The following is a 20,072-nucleotide window of genomic DNA, read 5'->3' as shown; positions in this document are numbered from 1 at the left end:
TGGCCTGAGTTCAGAAAGGGTCCTCCTATTCCTGCGTGGCTCCTCAAGGATTGAATATAGATTCTTTCTGGGAGCAGTAGGAGTTGGTGTATTTTGCTTAGTAATAACCTGCTGAAAACAAATAGTAACTTCAGCTTCTAATTCATGGGTTTCTTGTGTTAGCTCTAAGCAGGTGTGTTCTGTCTTGGCCTCTCCCCCGTTACTCATGCTGAACTTATTGCTGCTTCCCTGCCTTCCCTTCTTGCTCTTCTCTCGTTTTCTTCACTATTCTCATGCCCGCTAAGTGATCAGGGCTTTAAAATGAGTATCTGTCCTCTAGACCTACAATCACGCATCATGAAATCACTTGCTTTGTTTCCCAACCATAATTATATATCAACTGTAAGATGTTCAAATACCATAATCGTGGTCTTAGGTTTAGTACTGGCCATTTTCTTAAGAGATGAATTGTTCTTTTAGTACTGGTGGCTGATTGCTCTTTACCAAATGAATATATTTCTGGAGTTTTGTTTGTTTGTCTTTTTCTCCAAGCTAAAAAGACTGAGATTGTGAAGTCAAATGCCTATGTGTGTCCCCTCTACAAGACGAGTGAACGTAAAGGAACTCTTTCCACTACAGGACATTCTACTAACTTTGTCATTGCGATGTTGTTAAAAACGGACCAACTCACTCAACACTGGGTCAAGCGTGGGGTCGCTTTGCTTTGTCAGTTGGATGACTGACTTGGACAAATGTAAACATCTGAAAGAAGGAAAAAAAATATGTCTTCACTTACTTCCATGTAGATGTGTTATAAAACCAAGTATATGGTAAACGGTCTCTGCATGGTCTGTGCACTGTTCTTCCTGACATATGTGCCTCGGTTGGAACCTGCCTTCCACGTGGGCCCCTGGGGTCACAGACACCTGTGGAAGGAAAACATGAAAAGAAATGTATCTTTGAGGCATATGAAAAATCTTTGAAATTTTAGTCAGTTCCCCTTTTTAGTTTAATATGTATGTGAAAAACAGATTTGGGGAGATTAGCTGGATGGAATTTAATACCAGAAAATATCTCTTTTCACAAGTGGTAAGTCATTTCTTCAGCTTCAGTTATAGTTTCCTTTCTGCTCACCTGCCTGAAGTGATTATACACGAACATTTCAAATACATAAATAAACTGTAAATACAGAAGATGTTAAAACAATTGCAGGACTCCTTACGTCGCACTTTTAAAACATTAGTTCCATTTTTTACAGAACCCTTTGGACAAGGAAAAGAAATTGCACTGGCGACGTTGACATACACAGGCAGTAAGATGGCTAGAGGGCCGTCCTACACACCTGTGGTGGTGGGGTTGTGTTTCCTGGCATTTGCTTCATATTTAATTGGAAATGCCAAGTTGTCTCTTTGTTATTTTTAATAGTTAATTTTGTTTAGTATGCACTGACAACATTAATGTACATTAACAGTTTTTAAACATTTCAACAAAACCAAATCATACTTGAAATTTTACTAGATTGTGTGGAGTTAATTCCTTCCTTAGGATTTCTTGCTCGCTGAGGACACTTCAGGCTGCAGCTCTATAACCCAAAGAAAATGTGGGTGCAGCTACCCAATGTATCAGGACCATTGGGACTGTTGTTTTCGATAAGTGGGTCAGAGCAGAGTGGCCTCTCAAGTGGAAAATTGATTCTGGTTTGCAGTGGCTATATGCATAAGCCTTAAAATTGAGTAAATTTCCCTTCACACAGCCAACCTGCAAAAGCATTTTATTCCAGGAATAAACTGTTTAATCCTTTAAATTTAATGAATATAGCAGTGAAGAAAAGAGATCATGTTTCCAAACAGAGCTAAACCACACATAAAAAGCAAGGAGAATGTGCCAGACTGTCTTATGATCAAGTATTTATAGTAAAGCTATTAATGGAATGGTTCCTACAGGACAGTGGAGATCCTAAATAGAAAATTCTAATGTGTTAATCTTTAACGGTGAACACTTCAGTGCTGCCCTGAAGGATAAAACAAAAGGTAAAAAGTCTTTGGTATGTTTTCAAGCCTATTCTGTGCTAAAACTGAAATGTTCTTTTAAAACCACTGAGATACTGCCTCATTAAATACATTGGTTTTTACTATCACTACTCGTGTTACGTCGTGTTGTGAGAGTATGTTTATTCCTATCATGTTTATTTTTAGTGTTTACTAACTAACCAAAATATTGTGTGTGGGAAAGATGTTCCTGTGAGTGAGTGATGCAATCATTGAGAAAAGCTCGTAAGCCACATCTAAAGTAGAGAAATATGAGCATTTTCATCGTTACAAAGGCACTGAGCTATGTTTTACACAGGAAGACTTCTTCCCTTTCACTTTTAAATAAATGGCCACTCAGGGAAACTAATGTATGTTGAATCTGTGGCAGTTCAGAAAACTTTTAAAAGTTTATTGAAAAAAATGTTAATGTCTTTGTTTTCTAAATTTAGAATTTTCCTCATCTATCCAGCCTGTTGGTTTTATGGTTTTTTGAATTTCATTTATAATTTTAAGCAGTTGATGTGTTTTCACAACTGGAAAATTATTTTTCACTCATTCTGACTTCAAAGTAGATTGCCCATGTTTCACATGGATAATTACATCAGCGGTGAAGACACGGACGACGACTTTGATACCCAGCTCACCATCCAGCAGAGTTTACAGAGCCTGCAAGGGCCGGGGACTGCGCAGCAGCCTCCCGCGGATGAGAGGTGAAACGGTCCAACAGTTGGGATTTGTCATTCTCAGGACACGAGTGTTGTGACAAAAACAGGAGAGAGGGTCAGAATCCCAAGAACTGTCATTTAAATATCTATGAGACTTGATGTCTGACCAGACAGGAAATATTTGGAAATGATTCAGAATTTAATTAGGCAGTAAAGAAAATGGTTGAGGGAGATGAGCAGCAAATCCAGGCAAGGTGATTCAGGCTGGAAATCAGAAGAAATACGTGAGGATATGGAGGGGAAGGGCTGTAATGCATCTTGTCTTTGGGATGTCTAAGGCAATGAATAATTCCAGCTAAGACAACCTCAGTGGGTTTGGTGGGGCAGGGTCCAGGCATTAATCTACTGGAGTCAGAAGGAGGAATTAGGTATATTGAAACCCAGAAGACACTAACCCTTTCTGAAGGCTGTGGCTTCAGAGTTGTGTTGTGGCGACTTGAGAGGACTTTGTGGGTCCCCGGTGGGCGTAGAGAATTGCCCAGAGGCGGCAATTGTCCACAGCCCCCACCTGGTCAAATGCCTCTGGCTGATCAGCAACCACAGCCCCCTGAGAAACTGCCAGGCAGCCTGGCTTCAGAGTCCCTGCTCTTTACCACACAATTCATGCACTTCTGTGTTAAATTTAGGAATAATCTTTAGTTTTATAAAGAAATTGGGTTCATTAGATTATCTGTTACATTTACGTCATGATTAAAAATTTTAAGTTCATTGACTGACTTTGAAGTCATGATTTTAGGTTGAAAGGCGTAAGAGATTTTGAGCATTGAAATGTTTCAGAGAAATTAAAATAGACTGTAGTTATACATCTCCTTTATTAAACTTGCCAGAATTGTGGGATTCTTAGGAAGGCTTGCTAATCTGGTCAGGCATTTGAAGGAACGAGCAACCAGGATATACCTGAGACCCATTTTGTATTTCTGAACTGCAGAGCTATCATACATCTGGGTTATTTTAAGTCACTATGTGTGGTAATTTCTTACAGCAGCCACAGAAAAGTAATACCATACTAAATCCTTAAGTACAGTTTTAAATGTTTGAGAGAATGTAATTGTCCAATTGTAAATAGGACATATTGTCTTAGGGAATTTATTCACTTCGTGCTGGGTTCATTGACCAGCCAAAAATGGGAGGGTAATAGTCCTTATTTACAAGATTTTAAAATATCAAATTCGTAGTTGAGCTTGAAAACTTTATTTAAAATACTTTAATAAAAATATTACTTTAAAAAAATGCTCATAGTGTTGTTCTGAGCACAAATTTGGACCATGGCCATTTTTTAAAACTCACACCACGATTATTTACAATTTTTTTAAATGATAATTTTCGCTAGAATCATTGACATTACCAAGTGGCCATTAAATTTTGCCATGTGATAACGGTTCATTTCCATCCTGGGCAGGTTTGCTTCAGGCCAGCCAACACCGGCTGGGGCTTCCCGTGAGCCATGCGGTCACACAGCACTGCCTTGAAGGAACTGGCAGTCTAACAAGGGGGCAGATGCGGGGAGGAGGTCCCCGGTTCGCATTACGGGCCGCTGGTGTTCGGGCATTTCTGTTAAGCCTCCGTCATTGCCTCATATAAGAGTCCATACCTTTCCTTTTGTACCGTCCTTTTGTTTTATACCGAATGCCTTAGCTTTTCCTTTGTTCTGGAATTACATGTCAGTGTTTTTTCCCTGCAGCTTTGGTTCCTTTTTGAGCGCTGACTGTAAGAAGATAGTTGAAACAATAGCAGCAGTTAAGTACTCTTCCTTTTCTGTCCTCTGGCGAGTAAGATGGGACGGTGACAAGTGGCCCTGAATTTCAGCTCCAAGTTCAGGAAGCCTAGGGGCACGTTCTCCCAAACACTGAACACTCTGGGGTCCCCAGCTGATTGTCAAGAGGCTGGTGTGGCCTTTCCTGTGAGAAAATACTTCAGCACAACTTAGCAAAGAGTTCTGGGCTCCTCCGTGTAAGTGACAAGATGGTGGGTGTTCCGAGGCCCAGGGGCTACCTTATGCTAGATGAAGGGCCTCCCGCTTGGCTGTCCTATGCCATTCCATCTTTCATAAAAGATGGTGCCAGAATTCTGTTGTCTCGAGCAACTAACCTTGATGGTGGAATTCAGCAGCAGGACAGGCTGCCTTGTATGTGAGTGAAATGTGAATCTGTTCTCATGGGATTTGTTAACAGGTGAGGCAGATGCGTTGTCACACTTGACCAAGTACCATTCTGCATTTGAGGAAGCAGATGGGACGGGCTGGCTTCCTTTGCATAAGGCTGCAGTGCAGCTCAATAAGAACATTTTGGAAATAACCCTGAAAGGTAAACAGACTTTATAACTCTTGATGTTTTTCAAATGTATTTCTGTAGCTTAACCTGTGTGGTCTAATGGCTTTATTTCAGCTTCAAAACCCAGTGTGTGGGAGCAAACCACCCACAAGGGTGAAACACCTCTTTTTTTGGCTGTCAGCAATTGCCTCTTAGAAAATGCCAGCTTTCTCCTTCTCAATGGCTATAATCCAAATGCCAAGAATTTCGAAGGCAACTCTCCTCTTCTTACAGGTAAATTAGCACATCATCTGTGGGGCGAGTCTCCTCTGGGCCGACAGGTTCCAGAGGCAGTTTCCTGGGGAGAATCACAGCACTGCCACTCTTGTGACCAGACACGGGTACCTGACAGTGAGGACACTGACCATAGGCTGGCCTGCAGGGTGGCCTGACTCAAAAATCTCTGCCCAGTTAGGAGCTGATCATTTTGCACAATGCTTTAGTTGAGCCAATTAATTCTGTAGTTCTTGTAAGGAACTTATGTATTTCTTGTATTTAGTTGAGCCAGTTAGTCCTTCTGTTTCTTATAAGAAACACAAACAGGGAGTCGAGCAGGAAGAAGTACTCTGTGGCTGGGTGAGGATGGCAGGCTGAGTACTCCCGGCTAATCCCGCCCCTCCTGCGTCTTTGCTGCAGTGAGAGCAAAGGCATTGTTTTAAGGGGAAAGACAGAGAGGAATGGGAAGAACAGGAGAGGAGATGATGGCAACATGATTTTTTTTGTTTGTTTGTTAATTTTTTTTTTGGTATCATTAATCTACAATTATATGAAGAACATTATGTTTACTAGGCTCCCCCCTTCACCAAGTCCCCCCCACATACCCCTTCACAGTCACTGTCCATCTGCGTAGTAAGATGCTGTAAAATCACTACTTGTCTTCTCTGTGTTGCACAGCCCTCCCCGTGCCCCCCACATACTATACATGCTAATCGTAATGCCCCCTTTCTTTTTCCCCACCCTTGTCCCTCCCTTCCCACCCGTCCTCCCCAGTCCCTTTCCCTTTGGTAACTGTTAGTCCATTCGTGGGTTCTGTGATTCTGCTGCTGTTTTGTTCCTTCAGTTTTTCTTTGTTCTTATACTCCACATATGAGTGAAATCATTTGGTACTTGTCTTTCTCCGCCTGGCTTATTTCACTGAGCATAATACCCTCTAGCTCCTTCCATGTTGTTGTGAATGGTAGGATCTGTTTTATTTTATGGCTGAGTAATATTCCATTGTGTATATGTACCACATCTTCTTTATCCATTCATCTACTGATGGACACTTAGGTTGCTTCCATATCTTGGCTATTGTAAATAGTGCAGCAATAAACATAGGGGTGCATCTGTCTTTTTCAAACTGGAGTGCTAGAAGTGGAATTCCTGGGTCAAATGGTATTTCTATTTGGAGCATTCTGAGGAACCTCCATACTGCTTTCCACAATGGGCAACGTGATTTTTTAAAACTGGAAGTATAGATGGACGAGTAGCAACAGGAAAGCCAAAGCTGACCTTGGCTGGGGGAAAGCCCAGACACAGTGCAGCTTTGTCAGATGGCCTGGAAGTTGCTGGCAATAGTTGCCCCCAGTGGAAGGCTGCAGAGTCATTCTCTGGATGGTTTAAACAGAGGCTGTCTGACGAGGGGATGTTAGGGAGGGCGGGAGGACTGGATTGAAACCATGGGAGGAATTTACCAAGCAGGCTGAGACTCCCAGCCCTCCTCCTGCACCAGGATTCTGGTAAGCCGGCAGCCAGAGCTTTCCTCCCAGAGGCAGCTTCTCTGGGGAATTTGGCCCAAGAAGAAAGAACTGGAGAGAGTGAAATTGGGGCCGGGGCTCCCCTAACAAGTGCCCAGGCACACAGCCTACAGTTAAGACCCATCCACAAGCTTCTCCTAGTGTGTAGAATTTCCAGTCAGCTTTTTAGTCCCAATTCTTAATCATGAGCAGATAGCCAAGAGACTATCTGAAAAACGTGTTCAACAAACAGGGATCAACAAGTTGGAGGAAACAGATTATTTGGGGAAAATAAAATGTAAGGGGTAATTATCATAAATTCCCTTAGGGAAACTAATGAAAATTAATGAAATAACAGAACACTACCAAAAGAAATTTAAAAAAACAAAAAACGCTCTTAAAAATTAAAAATATGATTGCAAAAAAAAGTGCTGGGACATACAGTTTAGGAAAGCTTCCAGAAGAAGAAGAGAAATAGAAAATAGGAAAGAAGAGAAATAAGAAAACCAGGACGATCTAAGAGGAGCAGCGTATGAGTAACAGGAATGTTTTGGACAAGGTGGAGGCAGCGTATCTTGATGAATAAGTCAAGGAACTATTTCCTAAAACAAAGGGCATGTGTTTCCAGAATGAGAGGGCATGCCGAGTCCCACCTGTGTAAATTTAAAAAGACCCAATGCCCTTGGTACTCTGTGTTTCCAATCTCGAAGCAGTTAGAGTGCTTTCTGCAGCACTGTAAGCTAGAATCTTTAAGGACTTAAAGATTATCATCCACTTCTGAACTAACAGCATAAACGCAGAAAAGCCAGTTAAGGGAATTTTAACAGAGTGTGAGGTTAAATACAATTTCCTAAGTATTGCTATGTCTTTCTTTGTTTAAAGCTGCCACAAGCACTTGTAGAGTCATTCTGGGTACTTTAATTTCCATTTTGAGAACATAAATTGATAAATGAAAATTTTTATACTTTTAGGTTTTTCAGCCACAGAAGCAGCCAGGGACAGTGAGCGATTAATTGCTCAAGGCTTACAGAAAAGCAAGTAACCTGTTGATGTGTATAATACTGCTAATGTCATTTGACATATGCCTCATTTTACAATCTGTTTCCTAAACACAAAACACTGGCATATTCTTCTTCCTTGGGAAAATGGAAGGGTAGCTAGTTGAGACGATACTCTGGCCTTAATTTCCCGTTGAACATAGTACCTGTTTCCCAGCTGTTGTGCGGGACTCCTACGACATGGCCTCCCTGCTGGTCAGCCATGGGGCGGACGTCAATCTGCGGTGTGCCAACGAGCGGACAGTGCTCCATGAAGCAGCCAAGCTGGGCAGGCAGGACATGGTGAAGCTGATGCTGGCATCCGGGGCACAGCCTGACCCGCAGAGCTCCTGTGGGCTCACCCCTCTTGCACTTGCTGCCCAATGTGGACACACCGAAGTCATGGAACTGCTCCTGCAGAAAGGCAAGGTTCTCTCTATGGTCAGCACACTACCACAGGGTAGTGCGAGCCAAGCACACTCTTCATGGGGAGCTACAGAATAACGAGTTAACATTTATTCAAGCCTAATCAAAATGCTTAATGAGAGTATGTGTTGATACTGGCTACTGAAAAGCCAAAAATAGTAAAATAGTCACAGATTGAATATTTTATACTAGGTGTGAAGTAATTTCCCTCAAGTTACTAGGAGGCCAGTTAGTCTTTACCTTAATGTTCCCTGATGATGTTAAGAGGGTGGTTTTTCTGTGTTGTCATCCTTTTCTAGAATCATAGAGTGAAGGACCCCAGAGCACCCCCTCCATGTTGTCTCTGCCTAAACTGAGTCACCAGGTAGGGCGGTCTGTTACCAGATGCTTTCGCTGTTAGGAAACTCGTCCTGCTGTCTCTCTTTGGATCCCAGTTCCCCCTCAAGTAATAACCAAAACTGAGAGAAGGGAAACTGCCACTCACTCAGCACTTTCTAAGCGCCAGGCATTAAGCTGTCTACACTGCCTCATGTCATCTTGTAAACGCCCCGTGAGTCAGGCATTGTCCTTTTTTCACACTTGGGCGTAGGAACGGTACCAGTTGCTGGACTTCACTCCCTGGCCACCCATATGCCGTAGCTGTGGCCACTGCGGATCCTGGCTTAACCGGCAGACACCTTGGCCCACCCACACAGCTTTCACACTTGTCTTTGCGGAGACCCCATTGAAAACAGTTAGACAAATGTCGTGTCTCAAAAGCTTTTTTTCAAAGAAGCAAATCTATACCAAGACTTAACAATGTTCCAATATTAGAATTACCTTTATTCTCCTTCCCATTCGTATCCAGACATTGTCTTTCTTTAACAATAATGGTTCTGGTCCACAGTATTCTAGACCGCAGAGATGGCTACGTTTAGGAACAACCTGCTGTTTTTCAGGCTTCCCTAAATCTTTCCTACACAGGGGAGGCTAGCTTCTGGTAAGTGGCTGTAAGACAGTAGGATGTTTTAAATGGCAGTACCAGAGATATCTAAAGTCATTAGCTGGAATACCAAAAGTAAATACTGAATCCTTCATCTATACAAGAACAGTGACTTGACCACCTGGCTTACTAGCAGTGTTTCTGGAGAAATCACATAATGTCGTTGAGCCTCAGTTTCTTCATCTTTAAAATGGAGATATTCACAACAGCCTGAGGTAAACGCTGTTGGGAATTGGTGCACATAAGGGAGCCGACACACAGTGAACACTCCCTACACGGAGGCCCGCTGGACACTGCTTCTTGTATCCTGGGAGCAGGTTCTTGGGCAGCCACCCCATGCTGACAACTATGGAGTCTGTACTAAAGTCCCGTCGACCCTGTTTTTATAGGAGCTGTGAATGTCCCCGAACGCTCCTTTTCTTTTGTCCATGCACATGCCAGCCTTTCTCCCAAGCCTGAGTCCTGGCCGGCCCTGAGCTCCTGTCTTCCACCTTGCAGCCCTGCTCACCGCCCCAGCCCCCCAGTCTCCTGGGGGACACCCTGCCTATGTCTGTACTCTGCCCACAGCACTCATGTGGCACTGGGCACAGCAGGGGGTACACTTTATCCTTTTACCAGTCAGCATCCCCTCCTTCAACTAAGACCACCACAGCGTCTCTTGCTATGAGCAGCTCCCTAAGAACAGGGCAAAATAGAACAAATAGTGTTTTCCACTGTAACATCATTAGATGACGTGCTGAAACTGTTCAACAGGATTGTCAGTACCATGCTGTAGATAAGGGTGTTGGAGGTAAGCTTTTGTAGTTCCACATAAATAACGTGTAAAATTACTCTGAAGCTCAACCAACTTAAAACTCAGAGACTGCTTGTACCATTTATTTCCTCCCCAACTAGGTTATAAACTACGTGAGAGTGGAAGTATGTAGTTGATTTCTTTGATCTTAGCGCTTTCCTCAAGGGCTGCGCAGTACTTGTTTTTTGGTAGTGGTGAAGCATTAAAGACTGTCTGCATAATACTCCTCTCTCCTCGTAGGAGCCAATCCTCTCGGTCAGGCCTCGGATTCTTCTTCCATCTTACTTGAAGCTGCCAGCGGAGGAAATCCAGACTCTGTGACTCTCTTGCTAGGACATGGAGCTGATGCCAACGTCCCTAAGAATTCAGGCCACCTGCCCATTCACGTGGCAGCTGACAGAGGCCACTTGTTGTAAGTTCAGTTACATTATTGCAAACAACAAATAGTACTAACTCTGAGGGCTTTTTGGAGCAGCTTCTGGTCTTCATCTCTGATTCAACAATTCCAACACCCCTTTAAAGATAAGATACTCTTAACCATCTGGAAAGGGGTCAAGTCAGGCCCCCTGTGTGACCCCCATAGAGACATAAAATGATTCTATCATCAGGTCCTAGGGAAGTATGGGGAGCCTCAGTTCTCACCAACTAGGCTGATTCTAGGTTTTATATCCAGACAGTATAATTTAACTTTACTTGTTTTGTGAGCGTTTGGATGTAAAAATTCTGTTTCTGGGTGGCAGTCCTAAATCCACCTGATAATACCATCCAGTGCTAGTATAAACTGTCATAAACAAGTTAATGCTCCATTTTAACAAAAACCATTTTTAAGTGTACTTTGAAATTCTTTCTCAGAGCTCTAAAGGTTTTGGTTCCAGTTACGGACTTCACTGCCATTAAGCAGAGTGGCATAAGTCCAGTCCACTGCGCCGCTGCAGGAGCACACCCCCAGTGCCTGGAGCTCCTCATCCAGGCTGGGTTTGATGTGAACTTCATGCTAGATCAGAGAATCCGCAAACACTATGATGACCACAGAAAGTCAGCTTTGTATTTTGCGGTGTCCAATGGTGACCTCTCTTCAGTCAAGCTGCTTCTGAGTGCTGGAGCTCTGCCTAATCAAGACCCGGTTAACTGCCTCCAGATAGCCCTCAGGATGGGCAACTATGAGCTGATCAGTCTGCTGCTACGCCATGGGGCCAACGTCAATTACTTCTGCAGAGTCAACCCTTTGCATTTCCCATCAGCGCTGCAATACACGCTGAAAGATGAAGTCATGCTCAGGATGCTGTTGAATTATGGGTATGACACAGAGCGATGCTTCGATTGTCCTCATGGAAACAAAGTTCATCCTTTCTATACTTGTGATGGCTGGACACCTACAGTTATCAAAGATACTATGGTAAGTGTGCAGTATCAGCTGGTACCACCTTACGTAGCCATTACTGGTGCCCTGTACTACCCATAGATAATATTCCACCCATTCTCTCCAGAAGCTTATGGTTAGGAAGATTTAAACAAGATAAATATAAAATAAACACAATAGTAGGAAGACATACAAGGCACAGAAAGTGCAGAGGAAAAAGTGTTTTAAGTCTACCTAGGGAGTTTCACAAATGAAGCAACATTTGAGCAAGGTTGTGAGGAACGAACGTAGTGTTATAAGCCAGCTATGCTTTTCCCTTGAAGGACTGAGTTATCTAGCTAAATGCTTCTGGCTTTCCAAGACGTGTACCTGTCTGGGGCTCTCTCCTTCAGCTCTAACACTTCAGTGGTTTTCTTCGGTCACTTTTTTGATGAAAAAAGAATCACAAATACAGCTGACCACTCCCTCCTTGCAGCATTTTTCCCTGGGCTCTTCTCACATCACAGACTCCTGCTTCCCCAGCACCTCATGGGCCACTCGTTTTCCCCAACTTGAGTTCTTCCCCTGACTTTGCAAATGGCTGCCACTCTTGAGGTCTCACTTCAAATCTTATCTCCTCAAAGAGGCTGTTCCCTGCGCACCTGACCCAAGGTAGTTCCCTTCCCTCATCATTAGCTTATAATGCTGTTCATTGCCTTTATGGTACTAACTTCCAGGAATTTTCTTTTTAGTGTCTTAATGGTTATGTGTCTCCCCAGCAAATACACAAATGTAAGCTGTTTGGCACCACTTCCTCAGCTTACAGGTCTGTGCTTCCCACACACAGATATACTATTAATAATTGGAATTCATGTTATTAAACCCTGACAAGTAAAATGGTGTAAGTGGAGAAGGCACTTTGAAAAAAGCAAATATTTTAATATTGCTTGTTTTAAAGTTTATGATTAACTAGGGCTAGGGCATTTAGGCATGTCATCTTATCATTTACTGACTTTTCATATAATACTATTTGGCTTTTTACATGGGCATTTTGTCTAAGAGCAGCAGAAACAAATCATATTCCTCAAGCATTCAGGTGGGGGTACATTGTGAATGACAGAAAACCTAAGTAAGAGTGGCTTTAATAAGATGGCTCATTCCCTTCTCATATAAAGGCCAGAAGTAAACGGCCTTCTAATTGGACAGCTCCATGATTTGACAAGAGAAACTCCACCCACATTCCAGCCAGCAGGAAGGAGGATGGGAGGAAACGGCACCCACCTTGCTCTTCTTCAAGGGCATTCTGGGAGCTGCTCATGTGTCCACTTACATGTCATTGGTTACAATGTAGTCAGGTGGCCACATCTAGGTGCAAGGAAGCTGGAAAGGCATTTTTTACTTCAGACGTGCAGCCAACCGAAGGATGTAATAGGTATTAAGTGAGTCACACCCTGTTACATCTTAACATGGTGCTTAGGACTTGATAGTTATTTTCCCAGTGTCAGAGGTAAGAAATAGATTTTCTTGTTCAATGCCTTGGTTTGTACATGAAGAACTTAAGACCTTGTTTCCTGACTTTGAGTTTGGTGTTGTTTTGATTACTGTGCTAAACTATAGATAGTTTTTCATTTGTTTTCATCATTCTGATTTTCCTCCTCAGTTCTGTGAAGTAATAACTTTATCGTGGCTGCAACATCTGTCTGGAAAGGTTGTCCGAGTGATGCTTGATTACGTTGATCAAGTTCAAATCTGTTCAAAGTTGAAAGCTGTGCTCCAGAAACAGGGGCTCTGGTCAGAGATCCATTCTATCTTGAGTGAGTACCTTTCTTTCTTGTGTAAGATTCTTAGCAAAAATACTAATAGTATTCTTACTTGTTTTGTAGGTATTCTTCCCTTCTGGTTAAAAGTTCTACCTAAAGAAACCAAGAAAAATACTTTCCTTCTAAAAAAACAAGTTACTGGCTTCATTAACTACACTTAATTTGTCCTTACTACCACTTGCCAGTAGATAAAATCTGTTAGGTAATACTTATTATATAGGTAGGCAATACCTTTCTCCTAATCCTGTGAAACACTGTAGACACAGGAATTGAAAGCCGTTAAGTGGCAATAAAAGCAGGGATAAGAAAAAGCCAAGTTCTAAACCTGCACAGAATATCAAATGACCCTTCAAACCAAATTCTTTCATATTAGCATGTAAGTCAAATTAAGAATTTCTTTCACCTAATTTTTCTGAGTGGTGATCTTTATTTTCAGCCTGACCCTGAGGGACAGGATGTAGATTAATGCATGTAGATTTAAGGACCTCAGATCTCATAGGCCAGACCCACACCTGATGCCACGTTTTGGACTCTCACTTGACATGGCTCTGAAACCCTACTACAAGAAGGGTAACAATGAAAAGTGATAAGCCGTTTCCCTTTTAATTTTCCATTAGTGAAAATCTTGGTTGCCCTAAGTATAACATGTATTTGTTAATGCAACCCTTAGACAGAAAAAAAGAAGAAACCAATTCTTTTTCTTCTGGATAATGTGCGTTTCTTTCATTTTAGCAAACCCTCGCTCCCTAAAACATCTGTGCCGCCTAAAGATCCGGAAGTGTATGGGTCGTCTACATTTGCGCTGCCCTGTCTTCATGTCATTTCTCCCATTACCCAATCGTCTGAAAGCTTATGTCCTTTACAAAGAATATGACCTTTACGGACAAGGAATTCTCACAGGAACCTGGTAACCAAACTGTTACGGATGTAAAGGTACAATTATTCAAACTGCATTTCTTACAATTTGACTTGTGACATGATTCCTATTTCTCACCTTACCTAGCAACTAAAATATCAATGCAGTCTACATTCTTTAACAAGTTGCTGTGAACATTAGCCTCTCAATAAATGGCTGGCATTCTGAAAGGCAATTTTAAAACACTAAAACCCAAATAGTAAAAATTTCAGTGAACTGAAATACATCAGTTCTAACTGTATTACTGATCTTACATTAAGAATATGTAAGAAAATTTCTACATGCTCAAAATAATAGATGCCACTGCTGATGTATTCAAGGTTTCTAAACAGTAATCCTTTTTATAGAGCAATTCATATATATATAAAAGCCTTAGTGCACTGAATAAAATACTGGCACCCCCAGTACATGACCTGTGAGTTAGCTATTCTTGTGCATAAGTCCCAAGGCCAGCTTAATGCCTGTGCCCTTGTAGAGTCCAGTACTGAGCTCGGGTAATTCAGTCAACTGAAAGAGAACTTTAAATTTCATCATTAAGGGAAATCTATGTCCCTTCTTTCCACAAAACCCTGGCTACAGGTTACCATTTATTGGTCAGTGTGATCACTGGAATAGAAACTGTTTTCAAATGGATGATGGCTTATGATTTTGGTACTGAACCTAGTCTGGTATTGGACACATAGGAGGGGCTTACTGGTAGAAGCAGTTGCAAGATGTTAGTTTAAGTTTTTATTTCTGTGTATATTAATCTGCACGTTTTTGTGTGTGGGGCGTGAGGAAAGAAACGGAGAAGACATTCAGCCACGCTTATGTAGCATTTAGATGGCACACTGACAGGGAAAAGAGAGGATGCTGTCCATCTTCACCACAGGCCCCGTCAGCTACAGCCCTGAAACTAAGATCATCCTTCTGTGGCAGAATAATGCAGTCCAACTTAAGGAAATATGATTTCTTTCTGATGTAAGGATCATGGCTGTATAGACTATTTCAGTTAGCATAGACTTAAAATTACCTTTAAAGATCCAGTTTTCACATAAAAAAATCGAACTAGCTGGCCGTGAAAAGTTTTTATTTTAAATCAAATTGTGATATCTGTTTATAAGTGAGTGGTGGATTATATGTATGTCAATATACAAATATATTTAAGATATACATGCACTTAGATAAATTACATCATTTTAAAGTCAGTTTCGGCCACTCCCTGAACCTTCACAAAGTTTTTATAAAATTCAAAACAAAATTACAACAGAAATGACCAGTAACTTGGTAAGTAAATGCTATAGGAAACTATACAGCACACAGGGGATGCATATGCATTAGTAGCAAAACTACAGGCCCAAGCCATGTAAGCTGGTCTGCACAAGAACCTGCCCCTTTAAGTCACAGCAATTTCTTTAAAAAGGACCAAATGTAACAAATATACATTGTCAGTAACAGGTATAGGGTAATTATTGAAAAGTCTATTTTTCTAAAAGAAAAAAGTCACTAGGGATGAATTACTAAGTGAGGGGTTTTTTGTTTTTCGCTTTAGCTGTTATGGATTGCAGTGGGGCTAGATGTGTAATTACAGTGTCATAACAGATTAAGAAAAAGTCCAGTTGCTGTATAAGCATCATTTGAAATTATTTGGAGAAATAAAACTTGGTACATAGCAAATATTTCATACCAAAAAAGACTATATATATATATATATATATATATACACACACACAAATCACAGACTTTATTATACATTAAAAATCTCCTAACAATGTTATTTCCTGAAGCTTTGTCAGGGAATACCTATTTTGACAAATAGAAAAAAGAAGTTCTTCACCCCACACGTGTACCACCATTACATAAAGTTCTTCAAATCCAATTCTAAAGGGAAACAGAGCATGATTTTTAATTGTATATGCATGATTAAAGTATCAGTGAACTAAGAATTAACCAATTCACTTACATTACAAAATCACCAAATACACAAAGCCGTTTCACATGTTATAACTTAATCCCAAGTTCTATGAACTGAAGTAAATTACATGAGTTCAGCCACAAAGATTAGTTAAAAAGTATATAGTTCCAGTTTCAAATCCTTACGTGTTAATGCAGAACAAAATCTCAAGTAGGCCAAACTTACTAAAAATAAAATGAGAGGCTTGCTTGCTACAGTTGGTGTTTGAATATTTAAAATATAGTTTGAATGCTAGGAGGTGGTTGTCAAAACCAAAGTTCTTAATTTCATTTTATTCAGGGGGCAGGAGGTTTTACAATACATGGGGTCTTAGGGCCTGTCAGCACTGATAGTAAGATTCCAGCCGTATGTACTTGTAGTTCCTGTATCTAATTCAAAATTAACCCAGGTGCCTTTACTACACAGATTATATATAGTACATAGAAAGTTATTATGCATTCCCTACTGTCCTTTCTCAAGAATTAAGGCAGCATAAACTTACCACCCCTAGATGGTAGAGCCTGAGAATTCTTTTGAAATTAAACACAAAGTAATCATTGTCGACGTGGCAAAAACTAAAGTAGCTTTGGGGATTCTGTTCAGTCTCTTGTTAGCAGATTTTTCAAGGGCAAATGGATTCCTATCTACTGACTTCATTACCATAGTTACAAAAATAGTGTTCATCTAGGTAGCAGAGTACATAGCAGAATTAATTTCTTCCCTTTTAAAGAATCAGTTTGTTACTTCCTCAGATTCAAACTTACACTTGATGGTTTTTAGAAAAAATCCCATAATCTAATTCAGTTACCACCAAAGCATCTAAGTGCTAGAAGGGATTTCAGAGGGTAACAAAGATCAGCTTTAACATTATGCAGAAGCCGATGGGCAGCCTTCAAACAAAAGGAGAGTTTATTAAAGTTGAGGCTTAAATAAAGTTCTACATAGTAAAGGAACAGAAGCTGAATCATCTAAAATGCTTAAACCCAACATGACTACTATTTGGCAATGGAGTGCGTTTTGCTGACCTATGAAAATGGTGTGTTACTGTGGAAATTCCTATCAAAACATGATTTACAAGGAACTACCAGTCTCCCTCATCCTTAACTCTAGCCTACCTGTGACCACCTCTGATGCAGGTGCTGACAAAGGGCAGCACTTGGCTGCCATGCAGAGGACCTGCCTAGCAGGAAAAGAACTGCCTCTCAGTGCCCACCACCTTCCTTGTACGATGGCAAATTCCATCTGAAGTGAGGTGACGACTTAAACAGAAAGTTAATTCTTTAAAAGGGTCTTAAAAGCAGATCCTGCTATGACTAGTCAGGTGCTGCCACAGAAGAATTAGCAACTTCTACAAAAGGAATGACAATTGTGAAAGCATTCTCCTTAGTAAGCACAAGAACTTTTTTCAAAAAGTATTCCATACATTTCTTTCACTGTATGTTTGGTAAATAAGGCTTTAGAATAATGATTATGAAATAACTATTACTCATTTGGCACATGGAGAAAAATATCATCATGCTAGATACAGTTATCTATCCCATTCCTACAGAAAACAGTGGGTATAATATGTTGTGGGAACCAAAACAGATGCCACTCCTAATTGAGAACTAATAAGAAAAAAACTGTATTGAATAAAATGCTTCTCCCTTGTAAGATCAGTCTCAGTGGCTAAATGGCTAGGCTAAATCTCTTGAAAATGTTAAATGTATGACTATATAAAATATTTTATTCAATATATTTAACTTGTCTGTAATCTGAATAAAGAAAAAAAATCAAGTTCTGACATATAAGTAGGCAGTCGAGAAATGTCACTTTACCCTTGGCACCAGACTAAAACCCTTCCTTGGTCAGTTCTCCTACCCCACACATTCCATTTCTATCTTTCACGGAATTAGAACTTTTACTCATTTGAAGAGTACAAGTATTTACAATAATTAGTGCAAATTATTCTAGTCTCATCTTAGCTATCTGCCTTTATGGATATAAAGGAGTGATCAGTATTTTATCAAAACATGGAATTATGAAAATACTGTGCTATGTCTGAAATTTAAAAGATTACATTTTCTAAATTAAACTCGGAATTTTTACTTTAAGCAGGAAACAGCTGCTATAGAACTTCTCTTGAATTGTCATTTGATTTTCCTTAAAAATTATTTCACACAATGCAGAAAATACAATGTATTATCCTGTAACATCTTTTTTACATGTTAAATCCTAATCTAAAATGTGTATGAACAAAAAACATTCCCTTTTAATAAATTCCAAAATCTTATTTTAACCGTTACTGCTCTGCAGCAATAATTCAAGTCCCAACCTGAGAACTCAGAATGTGGAAACGCCAAGGGCCTCATCAATCTTGAACAGAAGACACTTCGGCTTCCTCCCCACTGGCATCAGGGACAGTACACAGAGAAGCGCGAGCACGCCAAGAGTCCCCTGAAATCAGTGCCACCCCCCATCACTGGAAACCTTATGTCTAAAATCTGTTCTCATTATTTAATAAAAGTCTATTGCACATTTAATAATGTTAAAACATTTGCAGACTTGTAGAAGTCCCTATATAAAGGGCTTTGAACTGATTCTCTCAAATGCTTCCTCACTGTGGGCAAAATGTTCCTAATGAAAGAAAGGCAGTCATAGCCTGAATATCTGAAGCTGAAGAATAAAGGATTTTCTATGGTCACAGCCAGTTATAATGCAGGATAACAAGTTCACAATCTGGAGGAAAAAAGCCTTCAGCAAGTATAATTCTCCAGCAGTCTACCTCAGGGAGATTAACAGGTTTCTTTTGGACATGTAGAATTTGATGTTACTGCGTAGTATACCGCTTTTAAGGAATAAAATTCAATGCAAGTCTAAGTCATCAAGTTCAATCTTTCTTTAAAAAATGAAGTTAAGCAATACAAACTTCAGTCTCCTCCTTGATATCTCAACACAGTTGTTACCTTATGCCATTTCACTACAGTATATGTCAATAAATTCCAAGGGGGAAAATATCAACCAAAAAGCCAAAGTAAGTTATGCTTCTGACTCCCTCTTCCTTCCTTCTTCTCCCAGGTCACTCTCTTCGGACTGGCTGCTGCTAAGGACAACAAACTGCCCCTCACTGCTGGCCTGGTTTGGTCTACTGGAAGCAGCTATCAATCTGCTTTGTTCTTCTAAGTCCTAGGGGAAAAGACATGAAAAGAAACTGAGTTAATTGTTCGCAGTCAAATGGAAAATTATGCAGTTAAAATACGTATTTGAAAGCTACTTCAGTCCTTCCGCTGTAAGTAGGTATGCGTAATCCTGGAAACTTACTACATCCAACCAATGTAATGGATTTGGGCACCATTCTAGAAATCCTGTAAAAGCCCGCATTTCCTTCATCTTCATCCCCATTTTTATGGCCAACAACCACTTTCAGGGCATCACTGTCTCATTATGCGCTACAGTGAAAGGCTCTTAACGGATCACTCCACATCTCCACTCTTACCCAGCCCTCTTCTCCGTCTTTGTACAAGTTATCTTTCTAAACCAGCTGTCACCTTCCCTCGGCCTAACCGGTCAAGGAAGCCTTGACTTCAGTGCCATCCCTGTCATTTCTCTCTCCTTGGTCCCTATAGCCAATCCACTGCAGATTCTCGCTGACCTGTTGCCTTAAGTATCCCTGCCACCCCTCTTTTCCCCTGCTTCTGCTATAGCCCGTGATGGGCTCTTACAGTCACATCAATCACTGATTAACGCATTCTCCAGATTTTGCTCTCAAATCTCTCTAGTTTAAAATTCCCCTGTTGGATGGACAATGCTTCCATACTCCTGGTAACATTAAATATTTATTCCTAGAGGCCACTAGGGCTTTCAGCAATGGCAGTTTAGTATATATGCATATAGCCTCTCAAAAGACCTGCTTTGACAGAGACAACCTGGACCCAAATACGTTTGCTAAACAGTAAGTCACCCTACATGTCAGTACAGCTATATGTGAACATCATTATCAGAAGACGATGTCATCCTTCCCTGCTACGCTAGGAATCATCTGGTCATCAAGGGGCAGGGTAGGCAGAAGCAGGATTCCCTTTGGAAATT

At 40.8% G+C, this 20,072-nt stretch overlaps 3 protein-coding genes across 8 annotated transcripts in view; 2 read left to right on the top strand and 1 right to left on the bottom strand.

Annotated features, from left to right (window-relative positions):
* The window catches only part of DNAH12 (dynein axonemal heavy chain 12), a 150,242-nt gene extending 148,126 nt beyond the window's left edge, over positions 1–2,116 (top strand). For 4 of the 5 annotated variants that reach the window (XM_037019335.2, XM_037019337.2, XM_037019336.2 and 1 more), the window contains one exon: positions 532–814. In XM_037019335.2, coding sequence (XP_036875230.2) covers positions 532–722 — 191 coding nt within the window. In that variant the 3' untranslated portion in view covers positions 723–814. Of the gene's footprint in view, positions 1–531 lie in introns of all 5 variants that reach the window. The other variant, XM_037019334.2, reaches the window with a different exon arrangement.
* On the top strand, positions 1,935–19,184 carry ASB14 (ankyrin repeat and SOCS box containing 14). Its single transcript, XM_073230744.1, has 11 exons — positions 1,935–2,009; positions 2,579–2,719; positions 4,416–4,466; positions 4,901–5,037; positions 5,119–5,277; positions 7,974–8,219; positions 10,237–10,408; positions 10,849–11,392; positions 12,996–13,149; positions 13,888–14,088; positions 19,062–19,184. The coding sequence occupies exons 2-10, from the start codon at positions 2,589–2,591 to the stop codon at positions 14,064–14,066; spliced, it is 1,773 nt and encodes a 590-aa protein (XP_073086845.1). The 5' UTR covers positions 1,935–2,009; positions 2,579–2,588; the 3' UTR covers positions 14,067–14,088; positions 19,062–19,184.
* Positions 15,776–20,072, bottom strand: part of APPL1 (adaptor protein, phosphotyrosine interacting with PH domain and leucine zipper 1) — a 33,729-nt gene continuing 29,432 nt past the window's right edge. For both annotated transcript variants that reach the window (XM_037019129.2, XM_037019128.2), the window contains one exon: positions 15,776–19,169. In XM_037019129.2, the coding sequence (XP_036875024.1) occupies positions 19,023–19,169 (147 nt within the window). In that variant the 3' untranslated portion in view covers positions 15,776–19,022. The remainder of the gene's footprint in view (positions 19,170–20,072) is intronic.

Source organism: Manis javanica, chromosome 3, assembly GCF_040802235.1.
Source record: "Manis javanica isolate MJ-LG chromosome 3, MJ_LKY, whole genome shotgun sequence".
Taxonomy (NCBI): Eukaryota; Metazoa; Chordata; class Mammalia; order Pholidota; family Manidae; genus Manis; species Manis javanica.
Note: the sequence above shows the minus strand (reverse complement) of the source record. Positions and strands in the feature narration are given on the sequence as shown.